The sequence below is a fragment of the Chanos chanos genome, chromosome 9, assembly GCF_902362185.1.
Source record: "Chanos chanos chromosome 9, fChaCha1.1, whole genome shotgun sequence".
Classification (NCBI taxonomy): domain Eukaryota; kingdom Metazoa; phylum Chordata; class Actinopteri; order Gonorynchiformes; family Chanidae; genus Chanos; species Chanos chanos.
In genome coordinates, this window is record NC_044503.1 from 5,207,486 (window position 1) to 5,231,922 (window position 24,437).

Sequence of the window (24,437 nt, forward strand, 5' to 3'; positions counted from 1 at the left end):
AGTCCCAGATGGATTACGGTTTAGTTCATGTTGGCCAGTCCGTACCTGTTGCCTAAGACCCAGTGTAAGGTGCGGGAAAGTGGGCTTTGAGTGTTTCTTTTCTTCTTTTTTTTTTTCTGAACAGAAAACCTTTTAGCCATTTTAACAAGTCAGATGTGAAACTTAATTATGTTTGAGCCCCAAACTGAATCGTGTTAGTACAGCTCTGTGTTTCTCTGCTGAAATTGTAAAGGTCAGCTTTCCCACACTTTAAGATGTTGCTGGGGTTTTTTTTTCTCTTTCTCTCTCATGTGATTTGTATTTAGTCTATAAAGTTTTCGTCTCTTTTCGATATTGCAGCATATATATTTTTACTCTTGTCTAACTGCGGGAAAGTTAGACGTAAGTGAATTATCTACGTGATCATCCGCTTCCCTTCCAACACCATCAGGGCAGAATGCTTTGTGAAATTTGCAAATTCTAGATTCTCACAAGGCACTGTTAAATATTTACGTCTAAGGAGTGTTTTTAAAATACGTAATTCAAAATACGTACTTGGTAACATATTACAATGATTAAGGGTTGGGTTTTTTTTTTCAGATTTAATTATGTGTGATCCATAAATGTAAGTGCAAGACGGGACACTTTATTTCTTTGTTTTTCTGCCTTGTTTTTTCGATTTAAGAGGGTCTGTGTAATCAAGAGACTGGTTCATAAATCGATTACTCTATCACTGAACTCGTACTGCGAGTGTTTATTACATTGTTGTGGTGTTTGGGTGACAGGTTGGAGTGCGCGAGAGTTTGTTCTCTGTTCGTGTGCCTGGACCTGTGTGCGCTTGTGTTTTTAGAATGTAATCAGCCCATCCCATGGCTGTCATTCACAATGTAGACTTTAAAGATTGTTTTTAGAAAAGGAGCTTTTTTTTCCCCTGTTGGTCTTGTTTAATTTATTTGTATACACGGTCACATTTATTGTGCTTCACTGGCAAGAACGGTTGAGGTATTTTCGAAATTTTGACATTTTCGATTTTTAAAGTCATTTTAAAAGTGATACACGCATATCTCTCACCAGTTATAGCTGTCATGCTAGTTTTTGAGTACACAAAACAAAATTGTTTCCTTTAGATGACGGAAAATGGTCAGTCTTTATTTTGGTAGCTTCACATTAGTTAATCGGTGGTGTTTAAGTCGAAGCACATGCATTATTAGCACGAGTATTTATCTGTTTCAGACATACATAAAACTTGTCATCATTGAACGTTTGAAGAGAAGAAATAAACATCAGAATTCCAAGACACACGTGACAGAGTTGGGCAGCTATCAAGAAATCTTTGACAATTTAACAAAAATCTTGTTTCGTTTTTGGTGATTCAGTTTTTACCATTTCTATTAAATGTTCAGATCCACATGTAAAAAAAAAAGGATAATAATATTTTGTGGGGTTTTTTGTTACCACCTGTGTATGGTGACATTTGGTTGTGAAAAATACAATCTTTGTTTCTTTCGTTGTTGTCTTTTTTTTAATGTACCAATACTGAACCGGTTCTCATAATAAGGACCATGAGGAATTCCCGTTGAACTGGCTTCTGAACTGGTTGCTATGGTATTCCTGTCCAGCAGTTGCACCAGCACAAGAGACAGTCCACGATAAACTGAATTTAATAGTGGATTAATACTGTGATGCAGTGGTTTTGTGGTCTGAATAACAGAACTGTCAGTCAGAAAAGTGTGCGGTAGTTTCTCATGGGTCTGCTTATGGGAGTTTGTGTGTGTGTGTGAGAGAGAGAGAGAGAGAGAGAGAGAGAGGTGTGGTATGGACATTTGCACATCTTTGTCAAATTTAAGTTGGAAGAAATAGCCTATTTTTAATGTCGAAAATAAAATAGTTCAAAGAAAGAAAGACGTTTCGTGACATTTTCTTAAATTACCCTTTTAGCGTAGAGGGCAAGTGGGGACCAATCTTTGACAGAAATTCACATATAAATTACAGTAGTTTAGAGTGGAGAGAGGGCTGGCCGTTAGAGGGAGCCAAACGCTCGCTTGAATAGACTCCATCTCCTCCCGCTATCAAACGACGTTATACGTTATAGCTTAAAATTCTTTGTCCAGAATATAGAGTATTTACAGGATGAATTAGGAATGTTTCAGATTTTTCTGTTTAAGATCAAACCATCCCGTTCTGTCTGCTTTGTAAACCTGTCCGTACATAAAGCAAACACATTAGATGTTGCTGCGTCCAAATTATTATGAATTTATTTTCCTACATTTTTTTAAGAGGAATGGCACGAAAACTAATTCATTCAAAACGATACGATCAGTTTTTCAGTTTGCCAAAAGCTAAATCGATGTAGATGAATGAGATAAAGAAAGAGGGAGACGGAGAGAGAGAGAGAGAGAACAAAAAAGACCCCGCACCTGTATCCAAGAGTACATGTGGAACCCTGTCATGAGTTTGGAAGACGTTTCAACAGACGACTTTAAAAAAAAAGAAAGAAAGTTAGAAAAACATTGTCAACAAAAATGACAATGCCGCAGTTGTGAACGATGTGACTATCACGTCTCTTCGGCATCTGCTTTTGCTGTTCGTCACCTGATGGTTTTCAGGGGGGCTATTTCATGACAAGTGCAGCGTGGTACCAGGAAACGGGTTTTCGGCCAAGGTAGAAGCTCTGTTACTGTAATCATCTGAGGACTTGTCATGGATTTTTTCGGACATTAGTTACAACCTGCTTTTAAAAGAATGGTAAGCCGACTTGTCAGAGTTTCAACCTTGAGTTTACCTTAATCGTACATCTGAAGGGTTAATCTTAATTAACTGTGTGTGTGTGTTTTTTAATTCGAACACTAACACCGTGGTCTGAACGGGGGTTTCTCGCTGTGGCTTTTGATGTACAAAGATGTTCTCAGTATACCCTGAGGTTCACTGCTTATAGGTAGAAAATGAGTAGCGCGTAGAGGGTTACATGAGAGATGATTGTAACTAATTTTGGCGTCTTTTGATATTCTTTAAGATAAGGTCGTAGCGCTCTGACTGAAGTGAACTTTGCTTTGAAACGTGAATGTAAACACGCTATTCATAATTTTAACACTACTCACACTCACCAGGCCTGTTCAGAATTAATTACTACATTATACCATGTGCTACAGGTGTACTATAATTGTACTACTGTATGTCTTAGAGTTAATTAACTAGTGATAACATAGGATAGGCCTATAACAGGCTTGATTTCTCTCGGTATGGAAATGCTCTAAAATAATTTCCCTCGGAGCTGTATAGGAGTGTTGGTGTGTAATGAACGTTTGCTATGTTCTCATTCTTTGTTAAATGGTCCTAATATTGGGAATTTACTCAGTAACAGGACTTTTACGTTGTCTCTGTGTAGATGCAAACAGTCAAATTGAATTCATGCGTTGGACAGCTTTGTACTGGGAGAGGGTAACGTAACAATATGTGAAACTCTATTTACAGTGTTGGGATAGTTACTGTGTCAGTCAAAGAGGAAAACGAGAGATTTGGTAAAATTTCTAACTCTTTGTTATGATGGATATTTGTGTTTTTCTGAAAATCACATGAATCCTCTCTTGGAGCCGTTCTTTTGAAAAGGAAAAATATGCTTTAAACATGGATTAAGCATTGGTTAAACGTAAGGTTAACGGCCGCACTTTTTTAATGATAAGTCTTTCTATTGCATGTACTAAATTTTCAGACCCCGTGGTGGTATCTGTGTAACTCGTCCTCGGATGAAGTGAAACGTTTTGTAAATACTGAGGCATTGCAGCTTGACGGTCTTTCCCCCACCCCGACACAATTCACCATTTGCAGGATCTATGAAAAAAAAATAAAATAAAATGAAATAAACTTGCCATTCTCTGTGCTCTAAGGTAGGCTGCGTGCACTGCAGCCTACATAAGTGCAAAACGAAGCGGTGCACATTTCAAAGAACTCATTGTTTCCTTTAGTTTTTTTCCTCTTTAGCAACGCATGTCTCTCATTGGTTGATCGAGCACTCAAATTTCTATGACAACCATTGCCTTGTGATGCACCCCTTGTATAGGTGTGTGGTTTGGAAGACTTCCTGTCTGCCAGTATTGTTCTTGGTGTGCATTTTAACCCTGACTTTGATACACAATAGAAACAATGTACTGAAACCAAAACGTTTTATAGTCGCAGAAACTCAATCAGTTAATTCGTAAAGGTGTATTTGCATTTATTCCCTCAAATTATACGAATAATCTGGACACATTAAGAGAGCAAGAACATAAGCAGGCAAGTTGGGCCTGATGCAAAGTCTAACAAGGAGAGCCAAAACACAAATGAACGCGATGTTAGCCCATCATCGACAAACACAGTAGTATTTACGTGATTAAAAAAAAAGTGTTTTTAACTGCATTTATATTGCTGAAGAATATCTGTAGGATATGTCAGACGTTTAAGAAAATGCGGCTGTTTTAACTAATATCGCTACCGTTTCATCACTTGTCTCTCTGTCATGACTGCAAAGAAAAAGCACATTTAAGTCAGAGTAGAGAGTCTGTGATGTGCTTCTAACCAAAGTGTACAGTATACTATTTGTGGTTAGTTTTAAAGCGAGCTTGAACTGTGTGCTCTAGATGCAAAGTGGACTATGGGGTGGTATTCAGATACAAAGTTCTACCAAGGCAAACTTGTCTCCACTGTGTAGCACAGCAGTCCTGATGACAGTTATATCGCAGCGTTTATTCCCACCAGCTTAGGCGCAAGCAGCTTGTCGAGTGGAGAATATAGTCAAATCTTAAAGCAAAGTCCGATTCAGTCTTTGACGTACTTCGAATCGTTAGAAATGTTTTTCTTTTCTTACTTTCTCTCTTTGAAACTGCATTGAGTAAATGCAGATTCATATCACAGTTCGTGTGTTTAAAGTCTGACACGTCCGGGGAGTTTGTGACTTCTTTTTCGTGTGCTTTACACACATTCTCTCTCTCTCTCTCTCTCTCTCTCTCTCCTTCTCTCCCTCTCTTTCCCTCTCCCTTCTATCCTCTCTCTCCTTTGTGTCTTTTGTCTCTTTCTCTCACGTTCTCTCTCACATCTGGTATCTGAAGAGCTTTACTTGTTTAAAGGTTGTCTCTAGCAAAGTAGAACAGGTAATGACAGCTTCAAATGCAGAGGCAGAGAATGAGGCCAACGCGTAGTGTGCTCTACTTTCTATGTACAGCCACAGACCTGGTAATAAAACACAAATTAAGAGAGATGAAACATTTGCCTGACATATTTGTCTAAATCTCCTGATTGACTCATCTCACAACTCTTGTTTTAATATAATATTATTTTCGCAAATAAAACAAACAAACAAACAAACAAAAAAACAATTTTAAAGACCAGTTAAGTTCACTGGAGCCACTGAGTGTGTTTCTGCGTGTGCGTATAAGTCGACAGACTCTCAAGACGCAGCTCTACGTGCCCTTAATGCGGGGCCTGCTGCTCTCAGTTTGGTTTCTGAACTCCCAAAATGGCTCCCCTTTACCGGAGACTGTTTAAAAACCAGAGCGTGAGCGTCAAAAATAACCTGAGAACAACAAAAGAAAGACAAGGCATGCACGTGCACCGAGAAGACATTTGGTTTGGCGTATACGCCAAAATGCACTCGTGGGACTGCTGCGTTATTGGAGCAGACACAGAGCAAGATGAAAATTGGCACGTTACTCTGAACAGTTTGCTAGTCGCTCTGATTCTGGTTTAAGTACGTCAAAACAGTTCAGGAGTGTGATATCTAGGGGTGGTACCAAGGAAGCGAAATATAAGGTGGAGCTTTGTGTAGATGCAGATATTCAGATTAAACGTCGTATGTTGGTGTCAGGATATCATTTGATTGTTCATCGTAGGTGGTGTTGGCAGACGATTTTGTACTGTCTTTAGTCAGATTCTTTGAGTAGGTTGTTCTGGTCTAAGGAAATTGAGTATTTCTTGGGGTGGTGAGTTTTATTGTGTGTAGATTCTGGGAAAGTGGGGGGTTTTTTTCCCCCCCCGTTTATTCGTTTGTAAGAGTAGAACAAGTGAGCGTTTTTCTGATCGTCAACAGGAGGAGAGTGTGGATGTTAAAGCCCTCAGGGCCAGGTTTCACGAACAGGCTGCTATGGCTGCTGCCGCCGCTGGGGCTGTAAGGACTCAGTTGTCTCCCGGCGAGAAATCTGGAGAGCTCGCGGCTAACGGCACTACCAGAAACAAACCTTCCCCGGTCCCACCGAGAACCTTCCCACCGCCGAATCCCATGGCTGAAAAAATAAAACCCGTACAAGCACCGCGCGGTATATTCCCGCGACCACCGCCGTCTTACCGTCCGGAAGCACGGGAGAGTCCAGCATCATCTCCGGCGGAGCCCGAAAGAACGGGACTTATCAGAGCTAAGGGAGAGATGCTTCAGAACTTGATGTTAAAGCAACAGGGAGAGAGTCCCGCCCGGGCAAATCCGCCGATACCCTCTTTACGTACCCAGAGGAGCACGGGTGAGGTGCCACCCCTGAGGAAGCCCCTCCCAAACGTGGGACCTAGGCCACAAAAGCCTAAACGACCCCCTCATGTCAGCTTGGACCACATCCGCAAAAAGATTCCCGGACAACCAGGCCTGCAGACACCTGAAGGTAGGTGTTCGCGTTTGGAAGAGGGCAGGGGCGTTGTCTGAGTGTACGTGGAACTGATGTTTGTTCTAACAGCAGTGTCAAAGCACAAGTGATTCTAATTTAAAGAGTTTTGTGTTCTGGAACCTCAAAATATTGAGTTCTTGTGACTCAATTATTTTCGTTCTAATAACACAATTTCATCAAAACAAGGCATTTAATTCGTATAAACACAATGAAAATAACTGATTCTGTCAACTCCCACTCCTTGAATTTGATTTAAAAAAAAAGCTTGCAGAGAAGAAATGGACACAAAGACAAATTTGTCAAATGTTACCACACATATGAAGAAGTCACGTGTTTTACAATACCTTTAACTTTAATGAAGACTCATTTTCTATTTTCTATGCGTATTTTAGGACCACCAAGACCTCCAAATAAACCCAGCAACTCGATACAGTCTTTCTCAAATCTGTAAGTAGCAGAGAAGATAACGATTGGTAATGTGACAACTTTGACCCCAACGAGAAGCTTGAATTCAGCAATACAAGCATGTCATTTTATTATCGAACAATGCAGTTAAGGTCAACTTCAGTTTTGATTTACTAATAATTGTCAAAATGAGTTTCAGAAGCATCTGGGACAACTTGAAGCAGCGTGAGGTGAAAGATGTTAGTGGTTCACTGAGCAATGTCTATACCTCCTCCTTCAAGCGCATGCGGAAATTTTTTTTCTTTTTTTTTTTTTTTCTTATTGCACCTTGCATTGTGTAGGTGTTAGCAACTAAGTGATTTGCAGGGAAAAAAAAAAAACAAAACAAAACAATTACACTGCACCATTTCCTGACTTTGACTTATCCAGTTCCAGTGAAGAAAGAAAGAAAGAAAGAAAGAAAGAAAGAAAGAAGAAAAAGCCCCAAACCTCAATATCAGTGATTCAGTTGTCAGCCAAATCATTTCAGTTTGATAGCGACGGATCTCATTTCCACTGATAGTGTGCTGCATTGCTGTGAAGATGAAGATCTAATATCATGGGGTTTTTTTTATCTCGTCTTCGACAGAAAACCAGACAATTCGTTGCCCCCTCCTCCGCCGCCTCCGCCAAAGCACTCCGGCTCCAGAGGTGAGAATAACCAGTTCAAATCTCACTTCGGTTTTTAGGAATCTTTTGTGAAGCTGACATTTAGAACTTACTGTGCTCCTACATTTTCCCCGCAGATTCATGGAGAAACAGTTTCTCATCTCAGGTTGATGAGGTAAGAGGCATTAACGACTAAGTTTATCTCTGATCATTATCTCTGAGTTGCTGTTCCTAATTTCTGTGTCTTCTTGACGGTTTTGTTCTGTGTGTGTGAGTATGTGAGAGTGTGTACGTGTCAGTGTGTGAGTATGTGAGAGTGTGTACGTGTCAGTGTGTGTGTGTGTGTGTACGTCTTTTGTGTTTCTGTCTGTGTTTGTGTCCCCACATTTACGTGTGTGTGTGTTTTATTCGAGTATTAAAGACCCACTCAATGAGTACAATCTGATCTTTTTTTCCATATTAAGGACAGTGACCAGAGTGACATTTATGAACCGGTCGATGAGTAAGTTGTCCTCTTTCTGGCTTTTTAGGCTTTCCTGAAATATTTGTATCCGTGGCTAATGTGTGCTACCTTTTCTTTTCTATTCTTTTTTTTTTTCTTTTAAAATGGAATTAATCAGGATATGTTCGTCTACAACATAGCAATGTGTTATATTCACGTTCTATTGTCTCAGCGTCCCAAATTGTTCAGCGCAAATCATTTGTATTCAGTCAAGGCCTCAATACAAAGGCAATCACTTACCTGTATACAGAATCTGATGGTTAAAGGAGTAGAATGGAAGCCTCAGGAGCATTAGCTTGGAGAGGTCGGACTCAGTTTGACCAATGCCTATTCAGAACGACTGCTGGTGAACATTTAAACCATGCATCTTAACTCTTTTTTTGTTTGTTTGTTTGCTTGTTTGTTTGTTGTGGGGTTTTTTTGCAGAAGAGAGGAGGCACCCAGACCACCTGCTCCTCCAAGGCCGAACGAAAGAGACTTAAGACGGCAACACGACCAGCAGAAGAAAGATCAGAGAGTCCGAGAAAAAAAAGAAAAGGAATACCTTAAAAAATTCAAAGTATGACTTTTTTTTTTCATCTAATCCACTCTTAGCTAAGCACTACATAAACACGCTGTGTGAGTAACCCCTTCGGTTTGGCAGAACAGCACACCCTGCTTATCAGAAGTCATCGATTGACTGAATTTTTTAACCTCACCCTCCCAACAAAAGGACTTGGACCTTTGAGAAACAGAAGTGTTTGTTCTTTAACCGGTTTCTGTGTTTTTTTTTGTCGTTTGGTTGTAGTTGACTGAACCTGTGGAGGTCCTACACATCGCTCGCATTCGGCAGGACTGGCAGGGCGGGAAAAACGACCTCAGCGTACTACAGGGAGAGAGCGTGGAGATCCTCCGGGTTAAAAACACGCCGGGAGGGAAATGGCTAGCTCGCACGGCTAACGGGGCGTGTGAGTTTAACCCCGGCGACCTCACAGGGATTTGCTTTATTTGGGCTCTGATAAGGCAGCTCTGGCACTGTCAACACTCATCAGAGACTGGAAAAACCAGCCTTTTCTGTTCTTTTCTTTTTTCCTGTCCTTTTCTTTCCTTTTCTTTCTTTCTTTCTTTCTGTTTAGTTAGTTGTTATTTGCCTCTGTGTGTGTGTCTGCTTTTGCATCTTTCTGATTAATCTGCACAGGATTGTGAAATAGATTGCATGAAATGTCAGGTCAATAGCAGCAGTAGTGTATGTGTTTCTGGTACTGTAATATTCAGTACTGAATCAGAAGCAGCAGTGTATGTGTGTCTGTTACTGTAATATTCAGTAATGAATCAGCAGCAGTAGCATATGTGTGTCTGGTTACTGTAATATTCAGTATTGAATCAGTAGTGTGTGTGTCTGTTACTGTAATATTCAGTATTGAATCAGTAGTGTATGTGTGTCTGTTCCTGTAGTATAGAGTACTGAATCAGAAGCAGTAGCGTATGTGTGTCTGTTACTGTAATATTCAGTATTAAATCAGAAGTGTATGTGTGTCTGGTTACTGTGATGTTCAGTGCTGAATCAGAAGCAGTGGCGTATGAGTGTCTGTTACTGTGATATTCAGAATTGAATCAGAAGCAGCAGTGTATGTGTTTCTGTTACTGTAATATTCAGCACTGAATCAGAAGCAGCAGTGTATGTGTGTCTGTTACTTTAATATTCAATACTGAATCAGAAGCAGTGGCGTATGTGTGACTGTTACTGTGTTATTCAGTATTGAGTCAGAAGCAGCAGTGTATGTGTTTCTGTTATTGTGATATTCAGAAGCAGTTGTGTATTAGTGTCTGTTACTTTAATATTCAGTACTGAATCAGAAGCAGTGGCGTATGTGTGTCTGTTACTGTGATATTCAGCACTGAATCAGTAGCGTATGTGTGTCTGTTATTGTAATATTCAGTATTGCATCAGAAGCAGTAGTGTATGTGTCTCTGGTCACTGTGGTGCAGATGGCTACATCAGTACGTCATGTGTGGATGTGGACTATGAGGAGGTGAAGCGTAAGATCCGTAGTGAAGCCCCTCCGCCAGTGCTCCCACACGACAGCGAGGTTTACGATGACATCGGTTCTTCAGATAACGTGAACAGGTCTGAGCTATTCACGTGCTCTCTGCTTCATCTCCATTATTAATATGTAATTACACACACTGCATACTTTCAGTGAATTGCATTTAACCTTTTCCGCGAAGTCACATGCATGTGAATCTTAACATGGACTTCTTTATGTTTGTTTGTTTGTGTTTTTTTGAGCAGCTTTGACCAGGGTGATGGTAAGTACACAAACACGCACACACCTCTTCTCACTCTCTAATGCTTTTTCTCTCCCTAACTATGTCCCAGACTAACAAAATTCAATCAAAGTCAAAGTCAGTTTAATTGAGGCTGCTTTATGGGAATCAGTGTTTACAGTAAATTTTTGCTAAGGAAACAGTGACCAGTACAGACTGATCCAAAATGACAAGATAATGTGTAATTATAACAAGACTACATTTGGTTAAGCAATAGACAAATGAGGGCAACAACCACACAACATGAACACTCTAATGGATTAAAAGAAAGAGAGAGACAGAGACAGAGACAGAGACAGAGAGAGAGAGAGAGAGACAGAGACAGACAGAGAGACAGAGAGACAGAGAGAGAGAGAGAGAGACAGAGACAGAGAGAGAGAGAGAGAGAGAGAGAGACAGAGACAGACAGAGAGAGAGAGAGAGAGACAGAGAGAGACAGAGACAGACAGAGAGACAGAGAGAGAGAGAGAGAGAGAGAGAGACAGGCAGAGACAGAGAGAGACAGAGAGAGAGAGAGACAGAGAGAGACAGAGAGAGACAGAGAGAGAGAGAGAGAGAGAGAGAGAGAGAGAGAGACGGAGGTCTGGGTCTGTCAGTATTCCCCTAGACCTCAGTGGATCACACATTTGTTTCCCAATCTATCCCATGATTACTGTGGGAACCCAAGGACGATTGATCTTATTTTTGGTACTGTTTCTTTTCTCACTAGACAGACAGACAGACAGACAGACAGACAGACAGACAGATAGATAGATAGATAGATAGATAGATAGATAGATAGATAGATAGATAGATAGATAGATAGATAGATAGATAGATAGATAGATGAAAAAATGCTTGCGTTCTGCTAAAGGTGCTTACTATAAGTGTGCAGTGGAAACACAGCCTGTCTTCTCTGGGTGTCCATATAGACCTGCTGAACTACCCTTTACAGTCTGTCTGTCTGTCTGTCTGTCTCTTTTAGACATATACGATGACGTGGACCCTATACCTGATGACTTCCCTCTCCCTCCTCCTGAGATAAGGTACGTCATGGAATATGACACTTTTTAATAACAGTTTTTTCTTCTCCCCCTTAATTTTCTATTACTCCCAGGTGTAAGAGAATAAACTAGCACTGAAATCATAGTATACATGAGTACAAATGATCCTCTTGAACTACATTGTGTCAGCCCCCCCCCCCCACCCTTTCTTTTCATTCATCTCTTTCATGCATTTGTAGATTTGTACATTTTAAAAACCACAATCCTCTTTCTCTGAACAACCCATTCAGTGTTTTGCTTGCTAGTTAAATTTTAGTCAAACATGTAAATGTTTAGCTCAACGCTAAAAGCGAGAGAAAGGGACGCTTTGTTTCGCATCTACAAAACAGTGCCACTTTTTATTGCGCCCAGGGAAGCGGGAAACAGTGTCGAGTGGGAGAATTTGCCCTCTTTAAACAGGGAACAAGGGAACAGTCCAAATTCAACATTCCTTTACGTCCAACTCTTCCGTTACACATGTTAGACAATCTTTAAAACGTACAGACAAGAGACAGAATCTCTATCTCGCTCACCAGTCTTCCTGTTGGTTTTAGAAATGCCTCCATCTCCATCACAGAGCAATCTATTCTTTTGTGCAGCGTGACAGAGGTCATCAGTAGGTGACAATTAGCGCAGGTCATGTGACCTATTTTGCATCAGTCGCCCTTGTGTTTGTAAGATTTTATAACTGTACTGTTAGTGTCCCCGTATATCAGATTTCACAGATAGGTTCGGGCTGACGTCGGCCACCGAGAGCAAAGTTCAAATAGGCTGATGAGGACATTTTTTTTTTTAAATAATTGACATTCGCATTTTCTGAGCTAAAGTGTTGTTACTCTTTTATGTCCATGTACCAGTCAGAAGAGCAAGAGTATGATGAAGGAGGAAGAAACTCTCAGGAAAAAATTCAAAGTGAGTCTGCTACATGTTCCTCAAGACATTTATCTCTCAAAACATTCTCAGATTTTTTTTTGTTCATTTATTTATTTTTATTTTACATTTGCAAAACAATACAGCGGTAATCATTAAACCGATCAAAGTCTGCTTCATGACCACTGTTATCACGGCTGATGTTGGGCTGGATAGGAAAAGAAGGTGAAAAAGATTTTTTTGTTGTTGTTGTTCTTGTTGTTATTTTGTGTTGTCAGTTTGAAGGCCCTATTAAGGTTATTGGCTGTATGATGGTGGACCCCAACGCTAACATTAAAAGGGGGGGATCCAAAGACCTGACTGTGACGCGTGGAGAGATCCTGGACGTCATCCAGCTGACTAACGACAAAAAGGCGCTGTGCCGCAACGAACAGGGGAAATGTAAGTGTTTTAATTATGCGCTCTGGTGCCCTCTAGAGGACAAATATTTGTGTTGCGTTTGCAGTGCTGTGAAATAGGTTTTCGTCATAGTATGAATTACACATAAATGGGATTTATTTGTTAAACGGTTTGAGCAGTTTTGAGTTCTAGAAAACGATATGAAATAGAGATTTTTGTACTTTCTCTTGCCTTGCAGATGGATATGTCCCAAGAGCTTACTTACTACAGGCGTAAGGATCACTCAACTCTGATTATACTAACCATAAATTAATTAACAATCATTTATGAATTTATTTTTATTCTTCTAATGGTTGTTGATTGGTATAATGTGGAAACATTTGATTTTGATGTACATACAAAATAAAGGAATCAACAATTCCAGTCTGTTCCTAATGAATATCTTCCTCTGCATACTCACCAATCGTGTTTAGTCATAGTAATGGTCATATTAACAGTAATAGTCATAATAAACAGTTGTATTAATAGTAATAATAATTTTTCATAGTGTGTGTACATTACATTCAGACTGGAACACTTAGAGTCTTCCACACCATTATAACTATGACCAACGATGTCGATTCTATTTCTGTGAATTTCAGGGAAGGTGAAATATACGATGATATCGATAACAGAACAGGTATGTGGTTTGACTTACTACTCCTGTTTTTCTTATAGTTCTGTGTCCATGAGTGCATTCAGTAACTCTGAATAAAGGTGATTACATTTTTTTTTCGTTATTCTGTTGCCGGAGCAACACGAAACCTAATGAATTCGTTAGAAAGACAGCTGACTGTTTTTCTCTTGCTCCAGACGTGTATGATAATGATGCCAGTGGCATGGCATCACGGAGGCCCTGAACCCTGCGCTCTGAAACATCACGTGGTCTCTCTGATGAAGACTGAGAGGAGCTCAAGAAACTTCTGGATTTTTCCCCAAAGATTACTCACTGAAATACTGTGTGTGGAGAGCGTGTGAAAAAAAGTGACCTAGTTTCGGGACCTAGTTCTTTATACATTCTAATACATTTTAAAGAACCATTTTGTATGTATTGCCAAGAAAGCAATGTTGTACATGGCTTAAACATATGTGTTTTAGTGTGTTTTTTTTTTCTTTTGTAAATTGTGTAGGGTTTTTTTGGGGGGGGGGGGTAGTTTTGTAGATGCTGTGATGAACAAGTATCCTATTTGCCAAATAAAATACTGACCTACAAAACGTTGGTGTCCTAGTACTGTCACTGAAATATTCCGGTACATTCCACAATGGCTTCGCCACGAACCATTGGAAGTGATGTTTTCCCCGTTTCCATGTTTCCGTATGGCATTATAAGACTGAGACAGAGCGCCTACATCATGAATGTTACCTGTACCAGAAGAGGGCGCTCGCGTTGTCCAAAACAAAGAAGTAGAATAGGCATTCCATTACTACTGTCTGAATTGCAATACTTCCTGTTCAAAGTCCACAGACCCAAACACAAGTAGGCATATAGTAAGCACAGACATAAAAATCTGTGAGATAAATGAAGATTATTTCTAACACCATGATTACATGTAACTTCAGAGATCTAAAAATATCTTTCCTTGAATTTTGTGCAACTTATTAACTGATTGCTGTTAGGAAATACCTCAGCACACTGCAAGGAAGGTATTTGTGAGGGACCGATTTTCCTAAGGCAGTTTGAAGACCAGGTGTATACCGCACAACTCCACAATGCAGAATTCCTTCGAGTCAATAGTCAGTGTACTGGAGACGTACAGAGGACGGGATAAAGTGGTAAGTTGAGTGAAAGAAAAAAAAAAAGACGACATTCTCCACTGACTGAAATGCCTTATAATCTTTATCGTGAACAATCCAAAGGTAGAAGTGCACACCGATCTGTGCAGTGTTACATTCTCTCTTACCCTCATCCGAACGCCATTGTGATTCTAAACGTTTTTTGCTCTACTTTTGACGCTTAGATTAGGACTCTTTGCTATGGGTCTCAGCTGGTTGGTGGAGTGCTGTCTCAGCGATCGGGGGAATCGTCGCAGCTCGGTAAGAGTCTCCTGCTCCTGTCAGCTCAACTCAGCCACTGTCGGGTCGTCCTGCGGCTGTTTGATGACCTCAGCATGGCCGCATATTCCGCCGACTACGGGCTCGGAACAACGGTACGAACGCATACTTCAACATCCCAGAGATCCAAACACACTGAAACGCTGAAATAGAATCTTATTTTGGTTTGTTAGAGCCTGCGCTGGAATCTCATTCTTTGTCACCGGTATATCGACGTCCTGTGATTGTTTTTGTTTTTTGTTTGTTTGTTTGCAGGAGGAGGACAGCATCTTACGCTGGATGTCTGTTCTAAATAACGTTGCCGATCAGCTATATTACCCCTGCGAGCACATCGCGTGGGCAGCCGACGCTGCGCTCATCAAAGGCAAATCTGACCGCTGGTGGACCTTATCCACCGTTCTCTGGGGCACATCATTGCTCCTGGGCATTCTCAGGTAAATAACACAACACACACAGAGTAACTCAGTTTATACGATACATAGATTTATTCATTTATTTAACACTATTAGCCAGAGCAATTTACCATTACCACTCTGACTGCCTTTCTTAAGGGCACATTACGCTGAAGAAAGACTAACTACATGTAATTACATGTGTGGTCTGAATTGAGTTACAACTGAAATCTACATTTCTAGTATCTGCTCTATTTATGTGATAAAGTGTCTTGATTACACACTTGGCTAAAACAAAAAAACAACTTAAAGCCAATTTTCTCAGTTTCACTTTTTTTTGCTTTAGTTAGTGCCAGCGCTGTGGAGTCACTACACAAAACCTTTGACTCTGACTCCAGCTCCAACTCCTCAATTTATGGTACCACTGACTCCGACTCCGACTCCACTAACCCAGATTTGCTTCCCGACTCTGACTCCACGACTCCGATTCCACAGCAGTGCTGTGGAGTTGGCTGTGGAGTCAGTACACAAAACCTTCAACTCCGACTTCTCAATTTATGGTACCTCCGACTCTGACTCCAGCTCCAGTAACCCAATTTTGCTTCAGACTCCGACTCCACACATCTGACTCCGACTCCACAGCCCTGGTTACTGCTCTTTGCCTTTGTGGTGCTGCATCACAGGAAGCACAATGCATTGGGATTCAAAACCACAACTCTCTGGCTACGGTGCCCCCGGTCACTCACTGCTTTTTGTGTCGTGTCCAGGTCTATCAGAATAATCCTGAAGACGAAGAGGAAGGTTGAGACGAGCGGAAGAGAAGGACATGCATACCACAGGTGAAACTGGCACCGACGCCCCGCTTTCATTAATGTGCTCACACACACGCATACACACACACACACACACACACACACACACACACACACACGTACATACACACACACACACGCACACGAACGCACGCACACACACACATACACGCACGCACACACACCGCACACACACACACACACACACACACACACACACACACATACATACACACACACACACATGCACACATGCACACATACACACACACACACATACACATACAGAGTGACATTTCTTAGTGTGAATTACTGCTGTGATGAATCTTACATGATGCGACTGTATCGTGTGTTTTGCAGGGAAGGTGCCGTTAGCTCTACGCCGGAGCTCCGAAGGCAGATCAGGAGGGAGGCCCTCACTGTTTTCAGCAGCGTGGCAGATCTGTGCAACGCCATTCACTGGATGCCTCCGGGATTTCTGTGGGCGGGGCGATTTCCTCACTGGCTGGTTGGACTTTTAGGGACAGTCTCTTCTGTGATTGGCATGCTGCAGATGAACTCTAGTGAAGAGAGAGTCAGCACTTAAGAGACCGCATTGGACTAATGGATCCTAGTGGAACAGATGCTGTAATTGGCACACAAGACAATGCCTTTTCAAAGACTGACGTTAATGGTCCAATTAATTGCAGAGAATTAAAAGCTGGCTTGATTCAGCGCTGCCCTTAGAGATGACTTAGATGAGCCAAGGCAGCATCCTGACTGTAAACGGAGTCATTTGGAGACATGTATTATCAGTGTAGTATGGGAAATTACAGGCGTCATCATTAAAATGTGATTGTGTGTCATGTTGTACCTTTGAGAAACTCAGATTGCACTAATGCACAGTAACTGTATAATCCATTTCACTTGTTATCCTTGTGAGAAGTTTGTCTCACTCCACAAATGTATTTTTTTAAACATTGAGTTGTTCACTCTTAACAAGTGATTAGAGATATAAATAATAATAATAAAAAAATACTGCACAAATTGGGCAGTAAACGATATTGTCCATCTTTTTTTTTATGTCTCCATGCAGTATTTGCAGTGAGTTTTACTTATGACAATTTGAAAACTGCACTTTGACCCAGCAAATGAAATTAAACCCAGCTGAAACATTGTCTGTTATATGGGCTCACCTGAAGATGCCTGGTTTTCATGCATTGGAAACACTGTGGGTTAGTTCATTGCATGTTCCCATTTTGCAAGAGCAGAAGAGTTCAATTTCAAAAAGAGAGTTTGGTATTAAGTAGGATAGTATTGAGTTTTAAATTTTGTTAATGACCATGAACTATCGGACAGACATTTTCTAAACAAACATACAGTTAAGTTTTATTAGAAAGACCGCTACATTTTTATATCTTACTTTTAAAGTAAACAACAGCCACTGTGGATCAGGTTCTTCTTTCTCCTCTCAATTCTCAATCTGACGTACTTTAGAGTAATTGCGTAAAATAAACGCAGTATGCGTATACTCGCTCTTAAAGTGCTCCAAGAGATACTCCAGGCAGATCGATTTATCAAGACTTGAATGTTGTCAGCGCATGCGCAGTGTACTTTTCTGCTTTACAATGTAACCAGAGAATGGAAGTGGAAACTCTACCAAACGGGCTCGTTTGTGACATAAATCTCGTCGTTTCAGTCTTTGGTTCTAACGTGTGACTTGGAGATTCACCTCGCTGCTCAGTATGAAGACGGTACTTGACGGTAATGCCAGCTATCTTATGAGGTCGCGTTGATACCTGATAACAGTTCACCACGTCAACTTTTCAGTCGAGTTTCAAGTTCCAGATAGCTCCGTCGATTTAAGGTGATTACTGACATGATTTTATATAAGACAGTGTTAAGACAATATAATAATCAATAAACAGGTTTTTCATGGTGCTCGACCTGACAGTCATCCCAGTTCTTACACTGACACGTCGATCTGTCATCCCTTTAATTTAATGATCAGGAATTGTCAGCAAAGACGCGGTGTCGGAAGAGATTCTGTTAAAAAAAAAGCGTTTTCTCTGTTCTTTATAAATATCCGGAGCTGCCGATTATGAATTGTAACTTAGGCCACTCAAAAAGGGCATCACAGATGTTTGGGAAACTTAATGTGTTTTTCAGTTTGTTTATGTTATTGATATTATTAAATATATTAACGAGCAAAAGGGTAACCTATTGGAGCGAAATGTGTCATCTATAGATATTGTGCAAAGCCGAAAAAAGCTATTCATCACTGCAATTCGACAATGTACTTTGAACATCTACATTATCTAAGTGTGTACAGTACACGGTGTAGTGATGGTCAAGCTTAACGGTGTCATAAACATCGGGGGTTTCTGTTTGCAGATGAGACCTAAGAGATTTTGGTATATGATTCCGAGTAAATCTGACAAACTTTGACAGAATTTTGGTAAATGGCTGCAGACAGGAATTTGTGGACAATGGGTCTATTTGAATGCTCTGGATTTGTAGCCTTAGGTTTCATTTGCATGACGATCCGTGTGTTTTTCTTTCCATTCTTCTGAAGGAAAATTGTTGAGAAGATTTCTGAACTTGTTTGGATACCCACAAAAGAGATCTTCACTCCTGGGAGTAGCTTGAAAGGGCCGGGCGATTTTTCTCTCTGACTTTGTGTTACCGTCTTCCTCTTCGTCATCGTTTCGGAGTGATGGCAGAACATGGAGATGCTGCCCAGAGAGATCAGGCAGCACTGAGCGTAGGAGAACCAACAGAATGTTCTAGAACTGCATCTGTGAGTCCAGGCCCAGAGGAACCACCTGGAAGCAATGTTCTAACCTCAGCAATGGAGAAACAGTCTGCACCCACCATCACAGTGGATGACAGGGAGTCCACTGTATCAGAGCCCCACCCTAAAGACGGTGCTGGTTCTCGAACAGAAGGTGGGAAAAGCCCCAATGTTGAGGATCTGGACTCCTTTAATCTGATAGAGCCTCCTCCGCTCGACTGGAAGTCTGAATCCTCGAGCGAAGCTTGTTCAGTAGGAGAAATGGATGACCCTGGATCTTTCCATACTGACTCTATGGAGCCCCCAGTGGACAGACTGAGTTACTGTGGACCTCAGGACTTAAGCTCCTCTCCACCACCCACCTTCACCAGTCAGGAAGAATGCAAGGACGAGCTCAGTGACGTAGATCAAACACAGGACGGAAAGCAGGATAGGGTGGAGGAGGAGGAGAAGGAGGAGGAGGAGGAGGAGGGAGAAGAGGAGAAAAGGAGGAGGTGTAAAGAAAGGTGGAGAAGCGACACAGATCATTCTCATATTCAGACACTGCTGACCCAACTGCAACTCTTCCACCCAACTGCTGATGCCTCCATCCACTCACTCCCAGACAACCCTAACCCTAATCCTGACCCCAACCCTGACCCTCAACCTCCTGTGCAAAGCCTGCAGTGTGAATCCAGTGCAGCAGGTAATGGGGCATCTGGTTTACTATTTACAGAGATGCATCAGAGAGACCTGCTCCATCTGCTGGAGGGTCCAGACCCACAGGGGCCACAAGTAACAGCGCCCCCCGGTGGGCACTCAGTGTACGGCCTGCAGTCTGATGAGTACCACGCAATGTCCTATGGCCAGGAGTTACAGCACGGGCTCTTGCAACAAGGCTCCAGCAATTGGCGGTTGCCTGGCGATGAGTTTGTCATGCCGAGCTACCTCGGCGACCAGCTCATGGAGGCTTGGGAGCAATCTGCGGAGAACTTGTCGGAGGAGGAGACTGCATCCAAACAGCCTGAGGAGGTGAATACGTAGCTTTTGTTTGTTGAGGAGCATACCAACAGGGTACTGTGATTTAGTCCCTTTGGGGGTTTCCAGACCCACTCCTTGATAGAAGGCTTCTTTATACACTGGGATTTTTGTTCCAGAAACACAGTAGTTCCTTCAGTTAGTAAAGACTAATGAAGGAACTACCCTGAGCTGGGTTCCCAGGCCTTAATTAGTAACTGACTGAAAGGTTAACCCAAATACCTACATTCACACTATTCCTCTAGGAGGACGTGGGATATAGGAATGTACAATCCTAACTTACTTGAAGGAAACTGAAGTAGGTTAATTGGGATAAATTATCTGTCAACCACGTTTCAACTTTTATTTTCTTGACAGAATGCAGAATCTCACCCGGGTTATAAAGACGGTATGTATTTCAGCCGACACCGCGTCGTTGATTTCTGCGTTCGTTTTACATTATGTTTTTAAAATGATCGGAAGTTCACTAATCCTGCTGGTCATCATCTCTCTCTGCGTCAGTGCCCGGTCCCTGTGATCCGGAGGATCTGTTGGACGGGGTGATTTTCGGGGCGAAGTACCTGGGCTCCACTCAGCTGCAGTCAGAGAAGAACCCCTCCACCAACGCTCGCATGGCTCAAGCGCAGGAGGCAGTGGACCGAATCAAGGTGAGTGGAAACATCATATCAAGGCATAGCTCTGTTCACTCCAGAACTAAGCCACACTGCTAAAAGAAACAATGCTTTCAATCTCTCTATCTCTCTTTGTGCGTGTGCGTGTGCGTGTGTGTGTGTGTGTGTGTGCGCATGTGTGTGTGTGCACATTGTTGCACATGTTTGCACACATTTGTGTGTGTTTGTGCCTGCGTGTTTGTGCCTGTGTGTTTGTGCCTGCGTGCTTGTGCATGCGTGTTTGTGCATGCGTGTTTGTGCCTGCGTGTTTGTGCCTGCGTGTTTGTGCATGCGTGTTTGTGCCTGTGTGTTTCCACAGGCTCCTGAGGGAGAATACCAACCCCAGACAGAAGTGGATCTCTTCATTTCCACGCAGAGAATTAAAGTGCTGAACGCAGAGACACAGGTTTGTAGCACTGAATGGATATCCTGAGAGTAAATATATAAAAAATAGTATAAAATACGTCAAATAAATTATATATAAAGTACTGTTCAGAGTCCCATAGTTAACTGAGTTCCAGTTTTTATTAAGTCCACATATCCGCCTGTTAACCAAACAGTCAATAAAAAACTGTATTACTCGGACTGCGACTTCTAAGAGTAACCGAATTACTCTTATTTCTGGTTGGTGATATTCTAAACCTCTTAAAGTTGATGGTCCAGTATGTTTTGTATATAATACTACAAGTTTAATAGTGATATTTGTCGGCTTTAGGAGGCTATGATGGATCACTCCCTGCAGATGATTTCTTACATCGCGGACATTGGGAACATAGTCGTCCTCATGGCCCGTAGGAAGCCAGCCGGGCGTAAGGGGGCGGAGTCAACAGACGCTTCCTCCGGCCCTCCGAAGAAGTGTTGGATGATCTGCCACGTGTTTACCTCAGAGGATGTAAGTGCACGAAGCCAACGTAGCCACTGATGGTCCTTACCACAAACGTCACGCACCACGGGTTTCATGCATGTCAGAGTATGGGGGCTGATCCTGGATCAGCTCCTCTTCGTCCACAGAGGTTACTCTTATTAGGATTTTTGGTAGCCCAACCCTGATTCCGGATCTGCGCTCTTAGTCTGAGAAATTTTATTCCTGCAACTCCAGATTTGTAAAACGAATATGTTTGTCACACGACTCTTAAATGCCAAAATGCCAAATCCTCTCTTCCTCAGGCTCAGGTCATAGCTCAGGCGATTGGTCAGGCGTTTGGTGTGGCCTATCAGCAGTTTCTGCAGGTGAACGGGATTAAGCCCAGTGACCTGCGCCCCGGCGAATACAGCGACTACCTCGGCACCCAGGAACTTTACAACGGAGACCTGGTGCATTTCTCCCGCTCGGAAAACATCCGAGAGGTAAAACATCCGCATTATTCAGGCATTTTCACCTTTTTAGCCACTATTCCTTATTTTTAAATTTTGTGATCTTTGGGCCATGATTTGGTTTTATCAGATTACCGAATAAACTAAAGATAGTTTATTCGGTAGGTATTGTTCATGTTTTCGGCTTGAAGAAGATATTCAATCCCTATTTTCACTGCAGCATAAAAGTACCAAAGATTAAAAATAAAGACAGAACGTTCAGTAAAATTAATGCTGACTCTAAGAACAACGACAGGAAGAATGTAGAAAATGCCAGAATGCGTGGTTGTCTCTTTTGTGCTGGAAACTTGGCGTAATAAAAAATGTTTTTCCCCTCTTTTCGGCAGGTGCGCATATCCAAGCAGGCAGGGGAGGGGCTGGGCGTAGCAGTGGTGGAGTCTGGTTGGGGGTCCATTTTACCGACGGTGGTGGTAGCTAACCTGCTCCACGGCGGTCCGGCAGAACGCTGCGGTGATCTGAGCATCGGAGACCGGATCATGTCTGTTAACGGCACCAGCCTCGTGGGCTTACCCATTACCACCTGTCAGAACATCATCCGAGTGAGGATCCACTCACACATCATGACTACTTTATATCCGTCACTGTTATAACTGTGCCTGTATATGTGATTTTTAGACATAATTATATATATAATATATATGTATGTAACACCTGATATGATTGCTTGTAAGCTTCTATGACACTGTTGTGTCACTTGCTGAGTTTTAGGCTGTAGAGGTGTGTAAGGCAATTTGGACACAGGTGTGCCTAAATGTCTGTGTTCTGTTGTCTTTCTGTTAGGATCTGAAAAACACGACCCAGGTGAAGCTCAGCATCGTCCATTGTCCTCCGGTTACCATGGCGATCATCAGACGCCCAGACCCTAAAGTCCAGTTGGGCTTTAGCGTGGAGGATGGGATTGTATGTGACAATATGAAGTCTGCATTTTTTTTTTCTTTTTTTAAAGTTAAGGTTTCAGCATGATTTTCATCACCCCTTATTCTATTCTCTAGTTCTGATTTTTTTTTTCTGTTCTCTGCTCTTTTTGTGCAGATTTGTAGTTTAATGAGGGGTGGAATCGCAGAGAGGGGCGGGATCAGAGTGGGTCACCGCATCATTGAGATAAATGGGCAGAGCGTCGTGGCCACGCCCCACAAGAAGATCATTGCCATTCTAACCAATGCAGTAGGAGAGGTGAGCGTTGGAACAATAATACTAATAACATTGTTTATAATAATAATAATAATAATAATAATAATAATAATAATAATAATAATAAAGCCTTTGATTTCTGTGGCTTACTCTCACAATAATGTTATTTCAAGGCACATCACAAACATACAAAGTTATATAAAAGACATTAAGAACTGGGAAAATAGACCATTAAAAACACATAAGTAGAAACAAAACACAGCGAACCATTGTATCAGATCATGTCAATATGGTAAATAAAATTCTATGAACTATGCTATTAAGAGTAAAATCAAAGGAATAAACGCATTATTCAGAGGCCGTATGACATTGTATCTATATCCAAACCCCACTGGACTAAACCGCGATGTCAAGTCTTCAGGTTACTCTTAAAAACTTGCATGTTTTCAGAAGTGAAATGCATTCCTGACACGAAAGTCTGATGATATTCTCACGGTTCCTCAAGTCCTTATCAGCATTCTACGAATGCAGTATTGTAGTCAATGCGGTCCAGAAATAATAATATGAATCATTCTCTTTTGTTCTCATAAACAGATTCACTTAAAGACCATGCCGGCATCAACCTACCGCCTCCTTACGGGACAGGAGCAGCCGATTTTTCTCTGAGCCGGATGAAAAGCGGCCTGATTGTTCAGGTCCCCTCCTGAGAGGAAGCAGTGAATTCTCCCTGAATTCACTCACACAGCATACCTTCAATACGGACTGAACTAGGGGTGTTACGCTGAGTTACACCCATAGCGTACCAGTATTTTTTTATATGCAAGTTATGCACATTATTTTTGACACTGCTGGACATTTTTTTTTTTCTCTCTTTCCATTTTTTTTTTTTTTTTAAATGTGCTTAAAGGCAAACAGTTTGACTCTGCTGACTTGAAATGACAACACTGTGCTTATTTAATGAGATTTAGTCAACTAATTCAAACACACTGAAAAATCTTATCATGCATATGTTATGTTTTTTTGTTTGTTTTTTTTTCTTTTTAACGGTCTCTCCAGCATGGCTATGCATCCGTAGAGGAATATTTTTTTTCTATATATAAGGATCAAGGATTTGCTGCAGTATTTCCCGTGTCCACTGAATCCCCACACTGGGATCTTCTGCCCTGAGAAGAGCTCATTCTACTGAAAAAAAAAAAAACATGCATGTCTCTAAGTGGGTGTTGCTGTGTTTTACAGATAGTTATGTCTGCAAGCTGTCTCCTCATACTCCAGTTTCTTAGTGCCTATGAAAATGCTGCTCCTTAATGTCCAAAGGTTTTCAACCTTCACTGACAGAATTCAGATATATTTGAGATATATTTTAAAACCTGCTGGAATCTGTGTTTATTAAAGGGATTCATGTTACAGTTTTGCCTGCTTTCAACAACTGTGTGCGTGTGTGTGTG

The 24,437-nt window shown here is 41.5% G+C and overlaps 3 protein-coding genes across 4 annotated transcripts; all 3 read left to right on the forward strand.

The window, feature by feature from the left end:
• Window positions 1-2,659: 2,659 nt before the first annotated feature.
• Window positions 2,660-13,862, forward strand: LOC115820953 (FYN-binding protein 1). Its single transcript, XM_030784677.1, has 16 exons — window positions 2,660-2,724; window positions 6,038-6,596; window positions 6,992-7,046; window positions 7,633-7,694; window positions 7,790-7,827; window positions 8,117-8,154; window positions 8,581-8,713; window positions 8,942-9,101; window positions 10,123-10,261; window positions 10,427-10,443; window positions 11,426-11,486; window positions 12,341-12,395; window positions 12,632-12,794; window positions 12,991-13,024; window positions 13,394-13,431; window positions 13,605-13,862. Exons 1-16 carry the CDS (start codon window positions 2,722-2,724, stop codon window positions 13,649-13,651), a joined length of 1,602 nt encoding a protein of 533 aa, XP_030640537.1. The 5' UTR covers window positions 2,660-2,721; the 3' UTR covers window positions 13,652-13,862.
• A 409-nt stretch (window positions 13,863-14,271) lies between these two features.
• pex11g (peroxisomal biogenesis factor 11 gamma) lies at window positions 14,272-16,989 on the forward strand. 2 transcript variants are annotated; one of them, XM_030784678.1, is made up of 5 exons: window positions 14,272-14,564; window positions 14,750-14,938; window positions 15,099-15,277; window positions 16,003-16,074; window positions 16,408-16,989. In XM_030784678.1, exons 1-5 carry the CDS (start codon window positions 14,502-14,504, stop codon window positions 16,631-16,633), a joined length of 729 nt encoding a protein of 242 aa, XP_030640538.1. In that variant the 5' UTR covers window positions 14,272-14,501; the 3' UTR covers window positions 16,634-16,989. The 2 variants fall into 2 exon arrangements, with proteins under 2 accessions (XP_030640538.1, XP_030640539.1); XM_030784679.1 differs by having other exon boundaries at window positions 14,777-14,938.
• Window positions 16,990-17,689: 700 nt separating this feature from the next.
• On the forward strand, window positions 17,690-23,821 carry LOC115820674 (amyloid-beta A4 precursor protein-binding family A member 3). The gene is made up of 11 exons (XM_030784318.1): window positions 17,690-17,893; window positions 18,602-19,831; window positions 20,195-20,225; window positions 20,339-20,484; window positions 20,807-20,893; window positions 21,203-21,379; window positions 21,655-21,834; window positions 22,188-22,400; window positions 22,642-22,761; window positions 22,894-23,034; window positions 23,587-23,821. The coding sequence occupies exons 2-11, from the start codon at window positions 18,743-18,745 to the stop codon at window positions 23,656-23,658; spliced, it is 2,256 nt and encodes a 751-aa protein (XP_030640178.1). The 5' UTR covers window positions 17,690-17,893; window positions 18,602-18,742; the 3' UTR covers window positions 23,659-23,821.
• Window positions 23,822-24,437: the final 616 nt, after the last annotated feature.

What these genes read in the sequence shown, in the direction of transcription:
- LOC115820953 (XM_030784677.1), top strand. An exon ending in AGGCCTGCAGACACCTGAAG is followed by an intron (nt 6,597 to 6,991) that starts GTAGGTGTTCGC and finishes TGCGTATTTTAG; the next exon opens with GACCACCAAGACCTCCAAAT. An exon ending in ATTTATGAACCGGTCGATGA is followed by an intron (nt 8,155 to 8,580) that starts GTAAGTTGTCCT and finishes GTTTTTTTGCAG; the next exon opens with AAGAGAGGAGGCACCCAGAC.
- LOC115820674 (XM_030784318.1), top strand. Translation starts at nt 18,743, where the DNA reads ATGGCAGAACATGGAGATGCTGCCCAGAGAGATCAGGCAGCACTGAGC. An exon ending in TGCTGAACGCAGAGACACAG is followed by an intron (nt 20,894 to 21,202) that starts GTTTGTAGCACT and finishes TGTCGGCTTTAG; the next exon opens with GAGGCTATGATGGATCACTC. An exon ending in GCTCGGAAAACATCCGAGAG is followed by an intron (nt 21,835 to 22,187) that starts GTAAAACATCCG and finishes TCTTTTCGGCAG; the next exon opens with GTGCGCATATCCAAGCAGGC.
- pex11g (XM_030784678.1), top strand. Translation starts at nt 14,502, where the DNA reads ATGCAGAATTCCTTCGAGTCAATAGTCAGTGTACTGGAGACGTACAGA. An exon ending in TTGCTCCTGGGCATTCTCAG is followed by an intron (nt 15,278 to 16,002) that starts GTAAATAACACA and finishes TGTCGTGTCCAG; the next exon opens with GTCTATCAGAATAATCCTGA. An exon ending in GAAGGACATGCATACCACAG is followed by an intron (nt 16,075 to 16,407) that starts GTGAAACTGGCA and finishes TGTGTTTTGCAG; the next exon opens with GGAAGGTGCCGTTAGCTCTA.